Here is a 23,344-nt window from a genome sequence, read left to right on the forward strand (position 1 = left end):
CATGATATGGGGATGTTTCTCATACTATGGTGTCAGGCCTATTTATCGCATACCAGGGATCATGGATCAGTTTGAATACATCCAAATACTTGAAGAGGTCATGTTGCCTCATGCCAAAGAGGAAATGCCCTTGAAATGGATGTTTCAACAAGACAATGACCCCAAACACACCAGTAAGCGTGCAACATCTTGGTTTCAGACCAACAAGATTAATGTTATGGACTGGCCAGCCCAATCTCCAGACCTTAAACCAATAGAAAACTTGTGGGGTGACAACAAAAATGCTGTGTCTGAGGCAAAACCGAGAAATGCAGAGGAATTGTGGGATGTGGTCCAATCGTCCTGGGCTGGAATACCTGTTCACAGGTGCCAGAAGTTGGTTGACTCCATGAAACAGATGTGAAGCAATTCTCAGAAACAGTGGTTATACAACTGATTATTAGTTTAGTGGTTTACAGGAAAGCTAAATATTGAAGCATTTTTCAGTTTAAACAGTAAATGTTTGAGTTTGTAAAGAAAAATGCAGACACTGCTATTTTTTTGAACAGCCTAATATTCCCTTTTCTTCACTTTCTGTAAAGTAATAACACATTTGATCAATTTTAATTCATGTTTTGATTTGGAAAAGAATGTGCAGTGTTGTCAATGCATTTGTGTGTATGAAAATAAAAGCTATTATAAGAATTCTGAGCTTTATTCACTTTTTTAAACACACTGCTATTATTTTGAACACAACTGTAGAACAGATTTGCATCCAGTTTTGTAAGTGTGTCTCACCTGTGCTGTCACGTTGATCTCGGGGGCGGACTACAGTGCTGGGTTCCTGGTACTCTCCCTCTCTGTCCCTGTCGTCAGGGAAAGTGTGTATGCGCTGGTAACGGCTGGAGTAGGTGTGTGTGTTCGTGTTGTTGATTACTACGTTATCTGAGGGAACCGAGAGGTGAACCCGCAGCTCATCACTGGAGAGACTGTTCTGGGCCTGCACTCACAACACAACACACACAACGTAGACCTTTACACACCATTAACCAACAAACTGCTGGTATACTTAAACTTCAATTAAGACTTTATAATGCCTCCTAAAGTGTCATTACAGATCAAATCTTGATGATGTGAAAATCTTGAAAGTGTAAACAAAAAAGTCTATTAAGCTCTTGAACCAAACAGAAGTACAGATGAACCTTAAATTAACAGACTAAAAGTGGGGAGCACTGATCTGTAAAATGCGATTGTCCGAAACAGCAAGGTTTTTTCCAGAGGTTTTTTACAGCACCAAGATCCACAAAAGTTCTAAACATGCACATATGATAAACAGTAAATAGATATGTAAATATCTAATGTAAAGCCTGTAAATTAATATTTAATTTCACAGCATACTCTTATGTTTTTCTTTAGAGCTGCGTACATCAGTTACTGTCTGTTTCTTCATACCATATTGCTCACATACGTAAGCCACAAAAACACTTTCCACTATCTTAAGTTCCAAATTTTCAGCAATACCTATTTTGCTTCGTCTTTCAAAGCCATAACTAAGCACTTGCAAAAATTAAGCATAAAACACAGAGAAAAGGGCGAGAACAAAGTAAGCCTCCAGGCAAAACAAAGTCTATCACTCATGTAAACAGAGAGACATGCGCCGACTAGTGGACAATTACTGAACTACTAGTCTTGGTACGCTTCTCGCAGGAATTTTAAACAGGACATTCGGTTTTCCAGATTTTGTCCGTTAAATCCTAAATGCGTTAAATGGAAGTCTGTTAAATCGAGGTTCCACTATATTTGGTAGTCCAGTTTTTGAAGAGTAAGGTCTTAAGGCTTTGGAATCAATAAATAAGGTGTATTTTATCGAAATGACACTTTAATCATATTTTAATATATTTTAATAATATTTTTAAAAAATGTATATTGTAGGCTTAAGGTGCAGTAATATTTTAATGCAGCTTACAAATTTCTCCAGCTTTCCCAAGCTTTCCTTAAATTAGCAACATCTTCCAGCCGAGAGTAAACAGGCAGTCAAAAGGACCAAAACAAAACAGATGCAACATTTTCTTCAAGTTGTTTATAACTTATTTCTACATATTAAATTCTACATATAAACAACAGAAGTACAAATAATATCAGTGATGCAATCAGACTGAAAAATTCCTAACATATATTCTTTTGTGTTATACAAAAACAGCACTCAGAAACATCCTGCAAAACCTAAGATCTTGTATCTGAAGAATGAGATCCCTTTTACACACAAGGTCATCAACCCTCTCTATCGCCTTCATAACTTACAAAATTTGTGGAAGAAAAACGCAGTAGTGGAAGAATAAGACTGCTGTATAGTGCATCTCACCTTGCCCAGTAGCTTCTTCCAGTACTGCCTCCACAGAATGCCAACTATTACCGCCAATAATAGCAAGATTATTCCCACCAGACAGCCAATCAGGATAGCGGTGTTGCTACTGTCATCCTTTGCGACAGGAAGTCCCGCTCTAGGTGTGCCTGCAGGAAATTCCTCGCCAACATGACCTTGAAGAAACACAAAAGAAGACTTGTGAGAAGCCTTCTCAGAGGAGTGGCTGCTGTTATAGCTGAAAACATTACAGATATATAATTCTATTTTAATACCATTTGTTTTTTAAATGGGAGGTCAACAAGCTCATGGTCAGGTGTCTAGGTACTTTTGACCATATAGTGTATGTGGATTAGTGTGTAGCACTCAACAGGGGTGCTGATCTTGGTTTTTCCTACAATTAGATCCACCCATTTTCCAAAAATTAAACAAAAGTCATACAGTTTAACGTACACAATCTTGACCAGCTAAAATGTCTAGACTACAAAGTCTAGACCAAGCAACAGAATTAAGGTCTACAAAAAAGAAAAAAACTCAATATACTTATTTCAAAATTCATATAAAAATGTATAAATAACATCAAACATGACTCAAAAGGATATCTATCATGGAGGCAATCAATCATCTGTGCCATATCTTTTCACTTCAGTATTGTGGAATTAATACACCACTAGCAGCCAATCAGAAATGAGAATCTTCTGTGCCCGCAGTATTAAATAAAATGAATCACTGTTTTGCACAGGGCTACAATGAGTGATATGAACAATAGCATTATGAAGCAGCTCACACAGTTTGAACAGTGAGCCACTGAAAGCGTTATCTTCTCTGCTTATCGTCTCTTAATGTGTTGACTCACTCAGGCAGCAGAGACCTGGCTTACTGACACACTTCCAAAGCCAAACACGTGGCAGTCGGTGTGTGTCATGTCTGTGCGTGTGGACACATCTCTGTCAGACAGATGTTTTTGGGGATACAATTCACTTTGATCCACATAAAAGAAATAGAAATGACGGTCAGATTGGCCTGTGCACATGCAGAATGTCACTTGGATAAAAAGACAGTTGATAGAAAATGCTGAGCAGTACAAATTTTATAACAGAAGCATTAGAAGTACAGATGTAACAGTAACAGAACCATGGACTTAAGAAAGTTCCATCTCTGGCTCTGCTTTTGTTTTGAGGAAAGATTCATCACTGTTCCAGGTTTTTTTTTTCTATTTAAAGCCGATCAAATCTGACACGGACCCGTGGGTCATTTTTTACCGGGCCACATAGAAAGAATAAATAATCAGAGATCAATAGAAAAGCAGTTTTCACTGCTTCCATTTCAGGTGTTATTCGGGTGTTATTGTCTCCTGTCACCCCTAGGTGGGAGCGGAGTCCCGTTGCATCCAAAAAGCTCATTTTCAATAATTTGTGAGCAGTATGGGTAAATACTCTCACTTCCGCCGGGCCGTGAATTTATATCTTATATGAAACCGGTCCGTGGTGCACAAAAGGTTGGGGACCGCTGATCTAAATGACTTACACACCTTACACTGAACAGGAAAGCTTTATTTGTTTTGTTTGTTTGTTTGTTTAACGCCGTGTTCACACATTGTTGTGATATTCATCGCATGAGCAGCATTTTATATTTAACTAGGGTCTGTTTTATATTTGTGTATTAAGTCTAATTTTAGCAAGAATTTTGAAGCTTTAATTAGGGGGTTATTTTAATACTAAATAAAAATGTAGACTCATACTGCAGGTAGTAAAAGAAGCACACAGTCCCTTTCTAGACCTCATCTCTAGATTTCCTTAGATTCTAGGTTTTCCTCTGTTTTGCACTTTGGTCTGAGGTACATGTGCTGAAAAGTAGTCTTGACTTGATCATAGTTAGTGAGATAGATGAAAAGCTGGGATTTCAGCCACCCAGCAGTAAATAATTTCCTGAGCTAAAAATACAGGTCTATAATACTGAACCCATTCCTTAATACCTCTCTCACACACAGCACTAGAGATTAACCTAGTACTATACCCAGTACTTACCAATGCGCCGGCTAGAATTTGAGGTTACGGGAGAGAGAGATAAGGCAGGGGTGGTAAGGAGACGAGGGCGAGGAGTAAAGGTGGTAGGAGGAATAGCTGCAGTTGGAAATGGTGAACCACTGTTAAACGGTTCTAAAAAAGACAGAGAGGAAGAGAAACAGGTACAAAAATTACTGGGGTATATACAAAGTTTAAACTGTTGTAATTAAAAGCAGATCACACTGTAATGAGATCTCATTCCATATGAGATGAGGTAATGGAAAAGATTCCACATAATGAAATGTGAGCATGCATAAGCTGGTGTAGAGTATGGGTGTGCTGTGTTGTGTGTGGGTGTACTGTAGTGTGTATGGTATATAGGTATACTGTGTGTGTGTGTGTGTGTGTGTGGTATTTGGGTGTACTGCAGAATGTGTGTGGTGCATAGGTGTACTGTAGAGTGTGTGTGTGTGTGTGGTATTTGGGTGTTCTGTAGAGTGTGTGGTACATAGGTGTACTGTAGAGTGTGTGTGTGTGTGTGTGTGTGTGTATAAAGTATCTGGGTGTACTGTAGAGTGTGTGTGGTATTTGGGTGTACTGCAGAATGTGTGTGGTATATACAGGGGTTGGACAAAATAACTGAAACACCTGTCATTTTAGTGTGGGAGGTTTCATGGCTAAATTGGACCAGTCTGGTGGCCAATCTTCATTAATTGCACATTGCACCAGTAAGAGCAGAGTGTGAAGGTTCAATTAGCAGGGTAAGAGCACAGTTTTGCTCAAAATATTGCAATGCACACAACATTATGGGTGACATACCAGAGTTCAAAAGAGGACAAATTGTTGGTGCACGTCTTGCTGGCGCATCTGTGACCAAGACAGCAAGTCTTTGTGATGTATCAAGAGCCACAGTATCCAGGGTAATGTCAGCATACCACCAAGAAGGACAAACCACATCCAACAGGATTAACTGTGGACGCAAGAGGAAGCTGTCTGAAAGGGATGTTCGGGTGCTAACCCGGATTGTATCCAAAAAACATAAAACCACGGCTGCCCAAATCACGGCAGAATTAAATGTGCACCTCAACTCTCCTGTTTCCACCAGAACTGTCCGTCGGGAGCTCCACAGGGTCAATATACACGGCCGGGCTGCTATAGCCAAACCTTTGGTCACTCGTGCCAATGCCAAACGTCGGTTTCAATGGTTAGTTACGGTGTGGAGAAGCCCCAAAGAAGCGTACCACCCAGACTGTTGCATGCCCAGAGTGAAGCATGGGGGTGGATCAGTGATGGTTTGGGCTGCCATATCATGGCATTCCCTTGGCCCAATACTTGTGCTAGATGGGCGCGTCACTGCCAAGGACTACCGAACCATTCTGGAGGACCATGTGCATCCAATGGCGGTGCCGTGTATCAGGATGACAATGCACCAATACACACAGCAAGACTGGTGAAAGATTGGTTTGATGAACATGAAAGTGAAGTTGAACATCTCCCATGGCCTGCACAGTCACCAGATCTAAATATTATTAAGCCACTTTGGGGTGTTTTGGAGAAGCGAGTCAGGAAACGTTTTCCTCCACCAGCATCACGTAGTGACCTGGCCACTATCCTGCAAGAAGAATGGCTTAAAATCCCTCTGACCACTGTGCAGGACTTGTATATGTCATTTCCAAGACGAATTGACGCTGTATTGGCCGCAAAAGGAGGCCCTACACCATACTAATAAATTGTTGTGGTCTAAAACCAGGTGTTTCAGTTATTTTGTCCAACCCCTGTAGGTGTACTATAGTGTGTGTGTGTGTGTGTGAGTAAGTAAAGTATTTGGGTGTACTGCAGAATGTGTGTGTGTGTGTGGTATTTGGGTGTTCTGTAGAGTGTGTGTGGTACATAGGTGTACTGTAGAGTGTGTGGGTGATGACTGAGGGTCTGTATGTGATTGGAATGTACTGTACAGGAATGTGTACATGTGAGTGTATGCGAGTTGTGTGAGGCATGTGTGTGTGTAATGTTTGAGGAACGTAAGCATGTGCTGCCGTACAGTGTGTGGTGTGCATATACTTAAAGGCCACTTTATTAGAAAAAGCATACCGATATTAGGAATGACATACCGATATGTGGTCGGAACCCCCTGTGCTCTTAGAGCAGGCTTAGAACAAGTGGTGAGAAGTATGCTTTCAGATTTTGATCCAGATTTTGATCCAGATTGACATGAATAAATGAACTGTTGCATATTTGTTCTGCAAATCTCCCGTTCTATCACTGTCCAGATGTGTTCTAATGGATATAGATATTGGGGCCTGCAAAGGTCATTTAGTTACACAAATTTTCCTCCCAATCGAGTCGTATCCAATTACCCAAATGCATTATGCTTCCTCTCTACTGATGTTGACCTCCACTCTGACTGAGGAGAGCCGTGACTAACACACGCCCCCTCCGACACATGTGCAGTAGCCGACTGCATGTTTTCACCTGCACGAGGAGAGTTCAAATGTGGATCAGCTTTGCATACGGAGATACACACCCTGATCCTCATTATCCCCCGTCTCTATGCAGGCGCCATCAAACAGCCAGCAGAGGTCGTAATTGCATCAGTTATGAGGAATTCCTTTTGGTACCCTTTCCTGGAACAACAAGCCAATCGTTGTCAATGTAGGTGCCCAGCCTGCCGGGTGGCAGAGCTGAGATTCGAACTGAGGAGTTCCAACTGATCATTTCCAAGCCCACCCACCCCCACCCCCCTTCATTTAAATGTCTGATTATTAAAGCTCTCGACCCATGACTAAGTTTAATGGCTGAGTAAAGCATTACAAGAATAAGCAGGTGTACATGTGTTCTAATAAACTGCCCAGTACATGCGTGTGCGTAAGTGTTTGTGAGTGTGTGTGTACCGGAGTAAAAGCTGATCTCGCTGATGAGCAGCCATTGGTCGGAGAAGGTGAAGTGGCAGCGCAGGATGTGTGCGATTCGGCCACCCAGAGGCAGCGTGACCGAGCGTGAGGAGGGGTCGCGCAAATCGTTGAGGGGTACGGACAAGCTCAGAGCCGGCTCGGTCCACGGGCTCAGCAAGCTCGGCTTGAACTCGCACACCACCTCGGAGAACACCCGCACGCCCTGGATGTGCCTGTTGTTGCTGTGAACCTGAAAGCACATGGACAGATGTTAGCAATGGGTGTGACTGACACACTTGAACTCAATAATAAGAATGGGCGTCCACATACTTTTGGTCATATTGTCCTTTGTCGAGATATTTGTACCCTTAAACTCGTGTTCAGCTTTTAAAAAAAAAAGTGTTTATTTAATTTTAAATGAACAGTGAACAGCCACATTGTTCAGCACTTGAGCGGTGCAGTAAAGTGCAAATATGAGACGAATCTGCATTTGTGTGGAATAACTCAAATTCACTCTGAAAGCATCCACGTGTATCTGTGTTTAGCTGGATTTTCCTCCTGTTTCACTTTTAAACTTGTGTTATAGCTCGGGGTGCTAAGAAATTGTGAGAATCAGCTTTTCCAAGAGAGCCTAAAACGCTTATCATTTACTGTAACTTAGTGTATTTAAAAACAACAACATAGGAACACTAAACCTCTCTTACTGATCATAAGTTCCTCGCTCGTTTTAGTACAATAAGCCACGTTTTGTGCACCGGCACACTCCAGAGGAAATAACAGCACAGTCAGCGCAAAAGATATTGTGCTACTTCTCATGTAAATGCGCCTTTACTGAAATCACTAAGGAATACAGTATTCCAAAATCAAGCATCTTCACGATTAAGAAGCATAAGGAAACAATAAAGTAAAGGTAAAGTGCAGGTTTTATTGTATTTAACTGTTTTCAATTGTATTTCAAAGTTTTTATATTATATCTGTGTTATTTTCAGTGTATAAGTGTCAAAAACAACCCCATTACTTTACATAAGCCTAAAATATATGCAGTTCCACAGGACCATGGAACACATTTACAGGTTTCCCCCCATACATCCTTATGGGAAAAAATACTTTGAAACCTTATAAACCAATTGACTGAGTTTCAAGGTACCACTGTATACTTAAAAAATAAAATTGGTGGCAATCTGGTCCCATGGTGGTTTACAGGGTGTGAAGTAAAGCCTTCACAAGGGGGCGTTCATGTACAAGTTCAGTTCGTCCTTATGTGCCTGTTAAAAAAATCGCTCATTTAATTATTGTTAATTTTTTCTGCGACCCATTTTTGGCTCTAGACAAAGGTTTTTAAAAAACCCTGGTGTATGTCACGGCAGCCTTAACCTTTTTTAGCTAATGACAGTGAAAGCAATTGAGGGTTAAGTGCCTTGCTCAGGGGCTCAACAGTGTCAACTTATGCCTAGTTCACACTACACGATTTTTGCCCTGATTTTCGCTCGGCGACTGGTCGGCACTAGATTTGCCGGCTCGGGAGCAACTCAGTGTTTGCTCGGCGATCAAAACTCGGCTCTCAATCGCCAAGCGTGAACTACCCAACAACTCGATCCGACCGGCTCGCCGAGCGCTCGGAGACCGGATCGAGTTTTCTAGCATGTCAGATATCTGATCCGAGTTGTGCGACTGGCAGTGAGTGCTATGTCCAACAGCCAATGAGAACGCAGGATACAGTGTGAGGGGAAACGCAGGAGAGGAGTGTAAACAGGTGGGACAGGGGCTTAATATAGTTTATATCAGAATACACCAGCACACACACGTTTTACAGTATTTCTGACCTGATCGTTCTCTACAAAACATAACACCAACACTGCATTGCAAAAATATTAATTAACCTCCAACTTACCATAGAACAATCCATACTGTTCGTGTTGCCAAATCCACTCGGATTCATTTATTTTTCCTTCTTGATTTTACGCTGCACATCAGCGCACAAACTTTGCTCACTCGCTACTTGTTGACGTGCATTTTTGGACGTGGTATCATTAAACCTTTTGTCAAATCTCGCGTTTGTTTTTGTAAAAAAAAAAAAAAAAAAAACTTAGTTTGGGAGAGCAGAGAAGCTCGCCTGTGATTCCAATTGGTGATAGATCGTGTAGTGTGAAACCCCCTATCACCGATCAGTCATGTAGTGTGAAATACACACCGACTGAAAGACTCCCGAGTGCAAATGATTCAGTCGTGTAGTGTGAACTGTACAGCGACCCGACAACTCAGAAAATCGTGTAGTGTGAACTTGGCATTAATGGTGGTGGTTACTGCTGAGCCACCACTGCCCTCTGTGTTGCACAATAATTAGTACTAGACATTTCAATTCATCCCCAAACGTGTTCACGTGTTTCTCTAACAATCTGTGTAGATGATGTGAAGTAGATCAGACTCTGAAAATATATTTTAAAAAATCCAAAGTGGTTTGATCAGATTACTGAAGAAGTTTAGATTTACCAGGTAACAGTAAGGTTTTCTGAACACTGCTACTATGATTTATGCTTGCTTGCAAGTCCCAAACTGCAGTGAAAAAACAATGAACCAGAAGATTCAAACATGGCAAATGGGGAAAAAATTTAAAAGCACTTAAGTCGTATAAATTTTGTGTCAATGTTCAACCGTCCATAAATTAAAACTCCAGTGTGACCAGAAGATGAGAGACGTTGCTTCTCAGCAGTGTTGAAAATCAAATACAAAAAGAAAGACAGAAGAAAGGCTGGAATGAAGAGGACACAGGGGAAAGATCTGTTGACAACACATGAGTAGAAAATCTAAACCAGATGTTCTTACACCTCTGCCTGGAAGCGAGAGAATGAGAAGAAAGGTCAGAAGTAAGGGCCACACTGGCAACTAGCGTGACAGGTTAGTGATTAACCCGACATGCGTAGGGTCAATTTAACTAAATACAGGTTTAAACAGGCACACGAGGAGAAGATCCGTCCAAACAAACTGTTCATGAGCTGTGACCGGTCAGGAGGCTAAAATGTGCTCAAATGTGACAGGCATTAATCAAAACAGCTCTCAAGTCATCACACAGAGAGACACACAGACTTAGATACACACACACACAGTCTCAAAGACACACACAGGCTCAGAAGCACACACACTGTCTTAAAGACACACATACACTGGTTCAGAGACAAAAGGCACAGAGACACAAACACAGGCTCAGAAACACATACAAACACACACAGAGGTTCAGACACACAGACACACAACCAGATATTTGGACATACACGCACACAGGGTCAGAGACACAAACACACATGGAGGTTGGGACATATCCGCATGCAAGCTCGGAGACACACACAAACACCAGCTAAGAAACACACACAGGCAGAGAGACACACGCTTGCACACAGGCTCAGAAACACACACACTGGCTCAGAGGCACACAGGCACAGAGACACATGCACAATGACTCAGACACACACACACACACACACACAGTCTTAAAGACACACATACACTGGTTAAGAAACACAAAGGCACAGAGACACACACTCGCAAGGGCACAGAGACACGCACACAGGCTCAGAAACACACACACAGAGGTTTTGACATACACGCACACAGGCTTAGAGGCACACAAACACACACATTGGCTTAGAGACACATACACACTCGCTCAGAGACACACATACACACACTGAGAAACACTCACACAGGCTCGGACACACACAAAGCTCAGAGACACACACTCGCACAGGCTCAGAAACACACACGCAGAGGTTTTGACATACACGCACACAGGCTCAGAGGCACACACAAACACACACACACACACACAATGGCTTAGAGACACACACACACTCGCTCAGAGACACACATACACACACTGAGAAACACTTACACAGGCTCGGACACACACAAAGCTCAGAGACACACTCGCACAGGCTCAGAGACAAACACTCACACAAGATCAGAAACACACATACACAGGTTTCGAAACACACACACAGGCTAAGAAACACAAACACAGGTTTAAAGACACACACACAAGCGGACAGAGACACACACAGGCTAAGAGACACACACACAGGCTCAGAAACACACATAGGCGTAGAGACACAAGTTACTCGTAGTATAATCATGTTCAATGCAACAGATCTAATCAGCATTATCATTTGGGTAACTTTATTAAGGTCTAAATTGGATATTCTGCTAGCACATCAGCGCTGAGATTCTGAGATTTAATCGTAGGTCGACTGGGCACCCCCTAGCAGGCAGAATTGGCCTCTAGTCCGCTGAGTGGGAAAAGACTGGACTAAAAGAAGATAAGGTCTTCAATGCTGTGTAAGGACCTTGGTTGCCCAGGGCACCAGTACAAAAGTGGAAGAGCTGGGAGATCAGGGCATGGCTCTCCGTACGTATAAGAGACCTCGCACGTAAATCTACCGAAGTATGGGAAAATAGGAAGGGATCGGTGGACTACGCACACATCAGCACGTCAGGCGAATACACCCTCCTTGGACACCATTGGGATCCCCACTAGCGGAAGACAGCAAGGGTTTCTCATAGGCAGCTGTGACGAGTACCCACTGAGCCACCAATTCTTGGTTGATGTCCATGGCTTTTGACCCATTCTTATGGACCAATTGTGTATTAACTGCCAATGTTTTGATCCAAATCATTGTTGACCTACCGAATCCTGTCTACACAGACATGCTCACCTGCATGGAGTGGAAGATGCGTGGCCTCTCAAAGTGGAACTCGATGTCGACGGTGGCTTTGCCGAGTGCTTCCCGACTCCAGCCAACGTAGTCGTAGCCTGGCCAGACCCTCAGCTCCTTAGTCTCCACAAAATCATCTCCACCCAACACCCCGTCACACAGCTGCCCCAGACCTCCAAACGACACCCTGTGAAAAACAGAGCTATTATAAATGACTAATACTTACACTCGAGCAGAGGGAATTTGGTATACAGTTATGACACACATGGGCAATTCCCATGCACACATCATCCAGCAAGTTCCATAGACACACACAGCTGCAACAATCACATCTGGCCTGGGTCAGAGAAAACGTTAGGTCAGCTTATTAAAAACACATCTGTGAGTTGTTACACAGCTCGAGTACGGACTCGGATGTATCCATACACGCTGAATTTGACAGTAGTGACGACAATGGGTGAGTAAACTGTAGTAGGAAGAGCACAGGACCAGGACAGATGGACAACTGAACTACTTCTATTCTGTTTCTACTGTATTCAATTCAGTAAGAGTGAAGGATAATGAATAATGCTATATGAGGCAGAGACAGCTCAGCGGTTAGGGTACTGGACTATTAAATCAGAAGGTTGCTGGTTCAAGCCTCACATCTGTGCCCTTAATCCTCAATAGCTTGAATTGTACACTGATCAGCCATAACATTAAAACCACCTCCTTGTTTCTACACTCACTGTCCATTTTATCAGCTCCACTTACCAAATAGAAGCACTTTGTAGTTCTACAATTACTGACTGTAGTCCATCTGTTTCTCTACATACTTTTTTAACCTGCTTTCACCCTGTTCTTTAATGGTCAGGACCCCCACAGGACCACCACAGAGCAGGTATTATTTGGGTGGTGGATCATTCTCAGCACTGCAGTGACACTGACATGGTGGTGGTGTGTTAGTGTGTGTTGTGCTGGTATGAATGGATCAGACACAGCAGCGCTGCTGGAGTTTTTAAATACTGTGTCCACTCACTGTCCACTGTTAGTCACTCCTATCTAGTTGGTCCACCTTGTAGCTGTAGTGACAGTGAGGTGTTTAAAAACTCAATCAGCATTGCTGTGTGTTATCCAAAGCAACTTACAATTAATAGTAAAGGGCCTTGTTTACATTGTTTACATTGTTTACATTTACGGCATTTAGCAGACGCTTTTATCCAAAGCGACTTACAGTTCTGTGACAGTCATTTATCTAAGCAATTGTGGGTTAAGGGCCTTGCTCAAGGGCCCAACAGTGACAACGGGGAGTGGTGAGGCTTGAACCAACAACCTTTCAATTACTAGTCCAGTACTTTCACCACTAGGCAACAACTGGACAAGGGGGCAAAGATGTGGATCAAACCAGCAACCTTCTGATCACTAATCACAGTACCTTAACCACTGTGGTAGCACTGCCATACAATGTACAAGCTTTATGGTGTTGAATTTAGAGAATGGCAGTACTGGCTGGTTGCCTGTGGGCAGTGTCATCCAAGTGCAGCTTCCAACCTATAGCAGATCAAAATTTTGAGGGTTCCTGCATTCTGGATATAAAAATGTCCTCATTTGTCAGCGTTCAGTTCTTCCTGAACGATGACAAAGAGACCACTGCTCCATGCATCATTTCAATAGGTGCGGCCAAATTATGTGGGCACAGAGAAGTCAACAGGTGTTGTTAATCATATCTAATAACAAGGAATTGATAGGCCTTGTCACAAAAGTTAAAAGCATTAGATAGATTAGATTTACAGTAAATCTTACCCTGCTTCCATGCTGCCATCGTAGATAGAGTCATTGAGGTTAACAGGGGAGCCAGAGAGGTGCATCACATGACCCATGGGTGCAGTGTAGGCCTTCAGTCCATCTAAGCATAGATACACACACAAATACACCAAAGAGAACAAATCAGACGTGTACGAGTACGCACACAATGCACTAGCCCAGAAACGAGCACTAGCCTTGACAGCTGGCTGTGTCTAAAGGAAGGGTTGGTTAAATAAGTTCCTCACTGTTGATGAGGTGTCTGTGTAAGAAATGACTAACAAATAGTAGCGCATGGCTCTCCATACACAATACGGCTCTCTGTGAGACCATGTCTCCACCGGGTGAAAAGAAGTGGTTGTTGATTGTGTGCATGATAGTGTGGATAGCATGATGCTAGGGGTCAGGGTAGGGTTCTGTAGCAGCAGAGGAATTACAATTGGTGTACTTGCTACAAAAATCTATTCCTGAACTCACCACTCCAAACACAGCCGTAGAGCTCCACTCTTAGACACACGCTCATCACACGGTCAGCCAGAGGGTAGAAGCGGACCATGCGTGCAATGATGGGGGGACCCAGGTCCTTCAGAACCACATCATATGTGTTCTGATTGCCAGAGATCACCTGAAAAATAAAGAGGGGAAAAAAAGAATTCAGAATGATTAGAGCTGCAGCTGTTGAGTGGTTTTCAAGCAAAGAGGAAAATTAAAAGTTTTGAAGAATACGTCATTTTTCCAACATGAAACATTCCCCTTAAACCCGACTTCCCCTAACTTCACCGATGCTGAGGTCAATTTTAGGTGCCTGTATTGTTTGACACATATGCAGTTTGACACACAGGTCTTCAAATTGTCAGCTGAAACAGCGTCGGCTCTGTTTACAGAGTTTACAGACTACAGAGAGATGATCACGTAAGTAGAGAAGCACACTTTTCCATTGATTATGGAATCTCCAAAGAGACAAAATGCACTCAATACAGAAACACATACATCAAACATTGTCAGCACACTACACCACAGAAAACAGTATGTCAGACAAACAATCCTAGGACAATTCGGTTAGCAATCGGTTAGTCAAAGTGTCGAAGTCTAAAGCAGCTACAAACACTACACGGACAATTGTGTTTGGAAAATTCCCAACATTTTTCTGTGAATTTAGTAGGGCCCTTGCTATATCTAACAAATCACGTTTTCTGTTTCCTGCATCTGTCATGTACATCTTTTAAAGTACATACATCGACCAAACATAACATTATAACCACTGACAGGTGAAGTGAATAACACTGATTATCTCTTCATCACGGCACCTGTTAGTGGGTGAGATATATTAGGTAGCAAGTGAACATTTTATCCTCAAAGTTGATGTGTTAGAAGCAGGAAAAATGGGCAAGCGTAAGGATGTGAGTGAATTTGACCAAAGGCCAAATTATGATGGCTAGACGACTTGGTCAGAATCTCCAAAACTGCAGCTCTTGTGGGGTGTTCCCGGTCTGCAGTGGTCAGTATCTATCAAAAAGGTCCAAGGAAGGAACAGTGGTAAATCGGCGACAGGGTCAAGGGCGGCCAAGGCTCACTGAAGTTAATGCTGGTTCTGATAGAAAGGTGTCAGAATACAAAGTGCATTGCAGTTGCAGGGCTGTTTTGGCAGCACAAGGGGGACCAAAACAATATTAGGAAGGTGGTCATAATGTTATGCCTAATTGGTGTATAAAGTTCTAATGTAGTCCGCAATAGGCTTTAGGTCAGTTCGGCCACAGGGGCCCACAGCGGCATCCAATAGCCTTACTATTTAAGCAGCTTTCACATGATATGCAGCAAAACCGCTTTGCACTGGCTGTTCTATTGAGTCCAGTGAGCCAGTGCTGCGTATCTGGCTGCCGCCCTACAATACCATACGCTACTGTCTGTGGTTCAACCATCCCTTGTGAAGGTTCTTCAACCAACCAGCAGAGGCAGCTGTTGTGGAAGCAATGAGGAAACTGTTAGACCAATTCCTCCCTCAGACACAGCCAATATTGTCTATATGGACAACCACCGGTCAATAGGACAGCTGACTGTGAACTTTGACCCACTGTGCCAGTGACATTTTTAAAGCACCACCAATACGACAAACTGTTTATTTAAACATTTAAAGGCAACAGTTTCTAAATTGTTTAATTTGACTTTAAATGTGTGGTTGCTCACCCTGTTGTGGTTCTGCTTTAAAATTTTCTAATTATGGAATTGCTTGTTATGGCTTAGTAGCTCTTTAATTAGATTCAGTTCACTCATTGACTGACAAAACAAGCATTTCATGAACCTACTTTCATTTTTACTGGGATTTTAATCTTTATACATCTCCAAATAATTACTATTGTCAATTATTCAATGTAAACTAAAATATGCTTCAAAGCCGCTCAGGTGGCGCAGCGGTAAAGCGTACGCTGTTCACCGGAGCTGAGATCTCGAATACATCGTATCGAATCTCGGCTCTGCCTTGCCGGCTGAGGCTGAGTGGCTACATAAACAACGATTGGCCTGTTGTTCAGATAAGGGGCGGAACTAAGCCGGATGGGGACTCTCTCTCAGACTAGTGCGATTACGACCTCTGCTGGCTGGTTGGTGGCGCCTGCACGGAGATGAGGAGGGAGTGTGGTAGAGGGTGTGGCCCTCCGTGCACAGCGCTGTACCGCACTGCACTAGTCAAGTGTGGGTGATAAGATGTTCGATTGCTATGCACGTGTCGGAGGGAGCGTGGAGCAGCCTAGTCCTCCCCAATCAGGAGCAGGGACCAGCATTAGTGAGAGGATGATTGATGGGTAGAAATTGGATGCGCTAAAGTGGGAGAAAAAGGGGTAAAATAAAAAAAAAAGCATTTTTTTTTTAATGCTTCAAGTGGAATCATGTGGAAAGCAAGGCCAGGTATAATGTGCCTGTAGTGAAGCACAGCACAGCCTGCACCCTTGTGTGTCATGAGCTGTGGGTTGAGCCGCCCCGCTTTGACTGTAGCATAACCTGTCAAGGTGGGAAAAGAGAGAAACAGAGATCGAAAGTTTTATTGCTGACCTCCTGACCCCAGCGGTCCTTCCAGGTTATCCAGCTGCGTCCGTCTCTGGAGTAACGGAGCCGGTAGCTGCGTGCAAACTCCCGTCCGAGGCCGTCCGCATGTCGGCCCTGCGTGCCCACCAGAGACAGGAAGTGAAGCGTGTGCAGGTTCACCTGGAGATACTCTGATCCACTGGGATACACGGAACCTAAAGGACACCATGCACCGTCCCCCTCTCCTGTACTCAGCCTATCAAAGAGAGAGAGACAGTTTTTATTAGAAAATAAAATGATATAGAGTAGATGTCACTTGTATAAAAGACCAAGTGTTGGTGGTTCTTTCTGACAGCTGTGACAGCTGTTTATTAGGATGTATTACGATTTTTAGCACGCAAGTCGCACACACAGCGACTTCAGACTCGACTCGGACTCATTCCAAATGACTCGGACTCGACTCATGACTCGAAAAAATTACTTGTGAACAACAAAAGTCTTTAGCGTGCTGTGTTACGTGTGACAATTAACCCATTTAGGCCGTCTTAACCTGCAACACATGCAATGGGTAAATGTTACAGCCAGCTTCCGGCATAGTAATGAAGCATCGCTTCCTACTCCCTACACAGTTTGAAGTTCACTTCATTTGAACATTTTCGTTACCTTTGGATTAAAATCTCACTTAAAATGGTGGAATACCCTACGTAGTGCACTTCACAGGAACAACGGGTGAATGGAACGCTCCTCCAGAATTGGCGCTAATGGCTGAAAGAACAGCTTTCTGAACCAGTCAGACCTTCTGATTTTAATTTTTAGTAAGAAATGCTGTTATTTGCATTTATTCAGTTTGCGTCACACAGATGATTGTCGATGAAACACTTGATTGGATTTCTAACGAGTTCGTGTTTTACTTCACAACCGGCAAAAGTTTGGAGGTTCTTAATTATAAGCACATTCACAAAATAACAGGTTATATTCCTAATGGGACACACGGTTATAAGTTTAAAAGCATCTGGAGGAACATAAGCTAAGGTAAGCAGTGGTAATGATTTTTTTTTTGCTGTGTTTTGGATTTTGGCCGCTTAACTGGTACCTTCTTGTTACAGAAATTACATTCATTGGCACAATGACTAGGAAAGTAAAATTACTAAGTAAAAAGGCAAAATACAATTGCTAATCTGTTGTTGTTTTTTATCTGAACTTACATATCATTTGTTTATTTCTGCGCTACATTTCCAAAATATGTTTTGTGTATATTATATTGACTTGTGACTTGACTCGGACTCTAGCCTTAAGACTCGTGACGTGACTCGGACTCTAGCCTAAAGACTCAGAACTTGACTCTGACTCTAGCCTAAAGACTCGTGACTTGACTCAGACTCTAGCCTAAAGACTCGTGACCTGACTCGGACTCTAGCCTAAAGAGTCAGGACTTGACTCCGACTCTAGAATAAAGACTCGTGACTTGACTCTGACTCTAGCCTAAAGACTCAGGACTTGACTCAAGACTCCAGCCTAAAGACTCAGGACTTGACTCAGACTCTAGCCTAAAGACTCGTGACTTGACTCGGACTCTAGCCTAAAGACTCGTGACTTGACTCTGACTCTAGCCTAAAGACTCGTGACCTGACTCGGACTCTAGCCTAAAGACTCAGGACTTGACTCGGACTGTAGCCTAAAGACTCAGGACTTGACTCGGACTCTAGCCTAAAGACTCGTGACTTGACTCTGACTCTAGCCTAAAGACTCAGGACTTGACTCAGACTCTAGCCTAAAGACTCGTGACTTGACTCTGACTGTAGCCTAAAGACTCAGAACTTGACTCAGACTCTAGCCTAAAGACTCGTGACTTGACTGACTCTAGCCTAAAGACTCAGGACTTGACTCAGACTTTAGGCTAAAGACTCGTGACTTGACTCTTACTCTAGCCTAAAGACTCGTGACTTGACGCGGACTCGTATTTTGTGACTTGTGAACATCTCTGTTTTAACTTTGTTTTATACTCTTTGGTTTACTTTCGTTTACTTTCTCTCAGATTCCCGACCCTGAATCTCTCAAGCTCTGAGCCGCTGGAGATCATCGTGATGAAGCCTAGTCCCTCAGGCTGCAGATGATCTAAGGCTTTACTGTTATAACAATCCTGGCTGTTCCGTTACCCAACACCCTTCGTACGCACATGATGGATTTCCTTCCTACAGCCAAGACCTCACACCAACATGAACATGCTCCATTAGCACCCACCTGGAGAGTGAGCTCTGCTGCGAATCAAAGCACGCTATAAAACAGGCCGAACGTTACAGCCACCATGCAGAATGTCTCGCTGTGCCGGTAATTCATTAAGAAGCTGCCGAGATCTAAACGAGACCTACCTGAGATTTTCCAGATCATGAACTTCTTGCTAACATTACACACCTATTACATCATCCAGCATAGAATTACCATCTGCCAACACCATGGTGCAGATGAAAGAGATGAACGGACAGTCAAAGTGCAGGCAATCTCCATTATATTAGTGCAATATTTTTATTATTGAGTTCAGGCATTTCGACCACATCACAGTGGTTTGACACATTTTGACAAGGAACTCCAGTGCACAGAGCTCACACAGAGCGCAGGCCTCAGTGCCATTAAACACCTCTGTGCATGAGTGCCTGACTTTACAGATGTTCATTCGATTGAATAGCCACAGTCCAAATAAAATGTCCACCTTGTCATTTATATGACATACACAGATCAGCCATAACATTAAAACCACCTCCTTGTTTCTACACTCACTGTCCATTTTACCAGCTCCACTTACCATATAGAAGCACTTTGTAGTTCTACAATTACTGACTGTAGTCCATCTGTTTCTCTACAAACTTTTTTTAGCCTGCAGGAATTATTTAGGTTGTGGATCATTCTTAGCACTGCAGTGACAATGACATGGTGGTGGTGTGTTAGTGTGTGTTGTGCTGGTTTGAGTGGATCAGACATAGCAGCGCTGCTGGGGTTTTTTAATATCATGTCCACTCACTGTCCACTTTATTAAACACTCGTACCTACCCTCGCACTCACCTTGTAGATGTAACCGCCGACAGTTGCTGCTGTTTGAGTTGGTCATCTTCTAGACCTTCATCAGTGGTCACAGGACGCTGCCCACAGGGTGCTGTTGGCTGGATGTTTTAGGATGGTGGACTATTCTCAGTCCAGCAGTGACAGTGAGGTGTTTAAAAACTCCAGCAGGGCTGCTGTGTCTGATCCACTACTACCAGCACAACACACGCTAACACACCACCACCATGTCAGTGTCACTGCAGTGCTGAGAATGATCCACCACCCAAATAATACCTGCTCTGTGGGGGTCCTGACCATTGAAGAACATGAAAGGGGGCTACAAAGTGCTTCTATATGGTAAGTGGAGACAAGTGGAAACAAGGAGGTGGTTTTAATGTTATGGCTGATCGGTGTATAGGTGAAGTCCCAGTTTAGGATGTCCATAGACTATATGGTGTTGAATATCTGAAACATAGACCTGCAATCTATCAAATACCTCAGAAAACCACAATTTATTCATGTGTCAAAGGCTGTCGTTGAAGTGTATATTCAAATAAATACATACATATTGATATTGGTAACTTGTTCATAGCCAGAGCCGCTTGCAACCCCTAATGAAGACATGTATACAATCATTTAAAACGTAATTTGGATGCAAATGAAAGAGCGGCGTCCTGAACATTTGTGCAAATGAGCACCTTCTTCAAACTGCACTGAAATTACATCCAGAAACCTCACAGTTTGTATATCTAACACCGTTCCACACCAGCTCGCTGATGGAGACCCTGAAATCGTTCCAACCACCACATGATCCCTGTAAAGCTCCCCCACTCCATCTAAATACCCTCGCCCGCCTTACACCGAATCACAGTCTAATCACAAACACATGACCAGCATGTTAGCCAAGGATACACACACGCACGCACACACACATACACACACACCCCAGACCCTCTTAAACAGTGTGTTTGTTGGCATGCGTTCCACATCAAGCGATTCCACCCTGGACCTTGGGTTCTGTAATGTCATTACCTAATGCTCTATATCAGGATACAGCTCATTGCTGACAGCTTACGCAATGCAATAGTGTGACAGTGTGTGATTTCTAGATTGTGCACGCCCAAATTTCTGCACAAGATTTTACCTGCCGTGTTTTGCCTCGGTGGAGTCCGACCAGGCGCTGGAGGCTGAGATGTCCGAATCTGGAATCGCCCCGTCCTCCATCCCCAGAGCATATCGACAGCTAGCTGCATGTGTGAGAAAGACAAGTAAATGAAAAAAGGTTTGTTTATAAAAAGAAGAAGAACACATTTATTTGTCATATATACATATACATGTGTACAGTACAGTTTGGAAACTGGGGTCAGAGCGCAGGGTCAGCCATTGTACGGCACGCCTGGAACAAGCAGGGTTAAGGGCCTTGGTCAAGGGTGCAACATGGCCAAAGTAGGGCCATGTAAGAACAGTAGCCTTCCACAACCGAGTGCAGCCAAGTTGCTGGAAGCAGTTGCCAGGTCCTCTGTTTTTCCTCATTTAATGAGTCACTTTGTAACCATGGGTAAAGGTAAATATTTATATTCTCTCAGATTATTTATATACACTACATGGCTAAAAGTATGATTTTGTGTTTAAGCCAATCTGTCTTTGTTTTAGGTCTTTATTTAAAAAAATGCTTGACAAGGTTGGTATAAAGCAGCGGTCCCCAACCTTTTTTGCAGCACGGACTGGTTTTATATAAGATATAATTTCACAGACCGGCAGGGGTGTGAACATAGGATAACTGTAAAATGGAAAATCAGTGTGAATTGAATCCTGAGCTTTTTTCGATGCAACGAGACACTGCTCCCACCTAGTGGTGATTGGAGACAATAACACCCAAAGAGTTTTGGAAATTGCTGGATATTTGCTCTTGTAGTGATCTCTAATTATTTATTCTTTCTGTGCGGCCCGGTAATAAATGACCCGCGGACTGGTACCGGTTGGGAACCACTGGTATAGAGGATGTCCAGATGCCCTCTGGCCCTTTGAACAACAGTGAGCCAGGCCTCCAATCCAATATCAGTGTCTGACCTCACAAATTCTATGTGTGTCCCTTTTTTATTGAACACTAACCTACAGTACAATACGGTACACATCCAAACCCAGAAATATCTCTACCGTACCTACAGTATCCTTAATGTGTGATTGCCTGCTTCCGATTACACAAAGGTACCAGGGAAAATTGGATGAGTTTGCTTTCCAAGTCATCAGGTCACTGTACAGTTCACACAACACAACTGGATCTCTTGTAATCGGGAGTTGTTCAAGTCGGTGTGGCATTCACACTACACGACCGATCGGCGATAGGGGGTTTCACACTACACGATCTGTCACCAACTGGAATCGCAGGCATGCTTCTCTGGTCTCCCAAACTACGTTTTGTCACAAAAACAAATGCGAGAAGTGACGAGGGGTTTAATGATACCACGTCCAAAAATGCACGTCAACAAGTAGCGAGCGATCAAAGTTTGTGCGCTGATGTGAGCGTAAAAACAAAGAGGAAAAAATAAATGAATCTGAGTGGATTTGGCTACATGAACAGTATGGATTGTTCTATAGTGAGTCTGAGGTTAATATAAATATATTTTTTGCAATGCAACGTTTGTGTTATGTTTTGTAGAGAACGATCAGGTCAGAAATACTGTAAAACCTGTGTGTGTACCGATTTATTCTGATTTAAACTATATTATCCCCCTGTCCCACCTTTTTACAACTCCTCCCCTGCGTTTCCCTTCACACCGTATCTTGCGTTCTCATTGGCTGTTCGACATAGCACTCATTGCTAGTCGGGCAACTCAGATCCAGATATTCGACAAGCTAAATATCTCTCTTCGGTTGGATTGAGTTGTTGAGCAGTTCACACATAGCGATTGAGAGCCGAGTTGCTTCCGAGCCGGCAAATCTAGCGCCGACCAGTCGCCGAGCGAAAATCAGCGCAAAAATCGTGTAGTGTGAACTCGGCATAAGGTGAAGCTGTGATGCCACCCATACCATAGCAGCAGCAACTGTCATTGTTGTAGCACTGATTAGAGTTTTTATTTATTCCTGACACCAGTTTGATACAATCTGTTGTAGCTGGGTTTTAAATATGGTGTCTGTATTGTCTCGCACCGGCAATTCTGTCATGATTGCGTTTGACCAATCCACAGACTGCACTCTCTCTCTCTCTCCACCTCAATGCGCTAGGTCTCTGAACAGGAACGTTAATCAAATTTAGCACGGGTAAGTGGGTAAGGTACAGGTCACTTGGCAATGGAATCACCTTTTTAAAAGCGTGTTAAGGGGCACATTTCTTAGACACACCCCAAAATAGTGAGAAAGCTTTTAGAGAAACAAAACAGTAAATAAAAGGGAGAAAAAAAACGACTGTGATCTAACGTGTATGTGTGTGTGTGTGTGTGTGTGTGTGTACACAGGGAGGGACTCTAAGTTGCTGTTCATGAGTCACTCAACAAGAATGTTAGGGCTGTAAGACAAATTCTGCCCCCTGCTGAGACACACACACACACACACACACAATATATC

At 43.1% G+C, this 23,344-nt stretch overlaps 1 protein-coding gene across 1 annotated transcript in view; it reads right to left on the minus strand.

Moving 5' to 3' along the window:
• The window catches only part of ddr1 (discoidin domain receptor tyrosine kinase 1), a 38,968-nt gene that overhangs the window by 15,217 nt on the left and 407 nt on the right, over positions 1–23,344 (minus strand). Inside the window, exons 2-10 of the mRNA XM_062992748.1 lie at positions 20,925–21,027; positions 16,772–17,000; positions 14,204–14,351; positions 13,727–13,829; positions 11,945–12,131; positions 7,239–7,488; positions 4,375–4,500; positions 2,342–2,517; positions 778–979 (exon numbers count right to left, since the gene is read on the minus strand). Of these exons, the coding sequence (XP_062848818.1) occupies positions 778–979; positions 2,342–2,517; positions 4,375–4,500; positions 7,239–7,488; positions 11,945–12,131; positions 13,727–13,829; positions 14,204–14,351; positions 16,772–17,000; positions 20,925–21,027 (1,524 nt within the window). The remainder of the gene's footprint in view (positions 1–777; positions 980–2,341; positions 2,518–4,374; positions 4,501–7,238; positions 7,489–11,944; positions 12,132–13,726; positions 13,830–14,203; positions 14,352–16,771; positions 17,001–20,924; positions 21,028–23,344) is intronic.

Source organism: Trichomycterus rosablanca, chromosome 3 (assembly GCF_030014385.1).
Source record: "Trichomycterus rosablanca isolate fTriRos1 chromosome 3, fTriRos1.hap1, whole genome shotgun sequence".
NCBI lineage: Eukaryota > Metazoa > Chordata > Actinopteri > Siluriformes > Trichomycteridae > Trichomycterus > Trichomycterus rosablanca.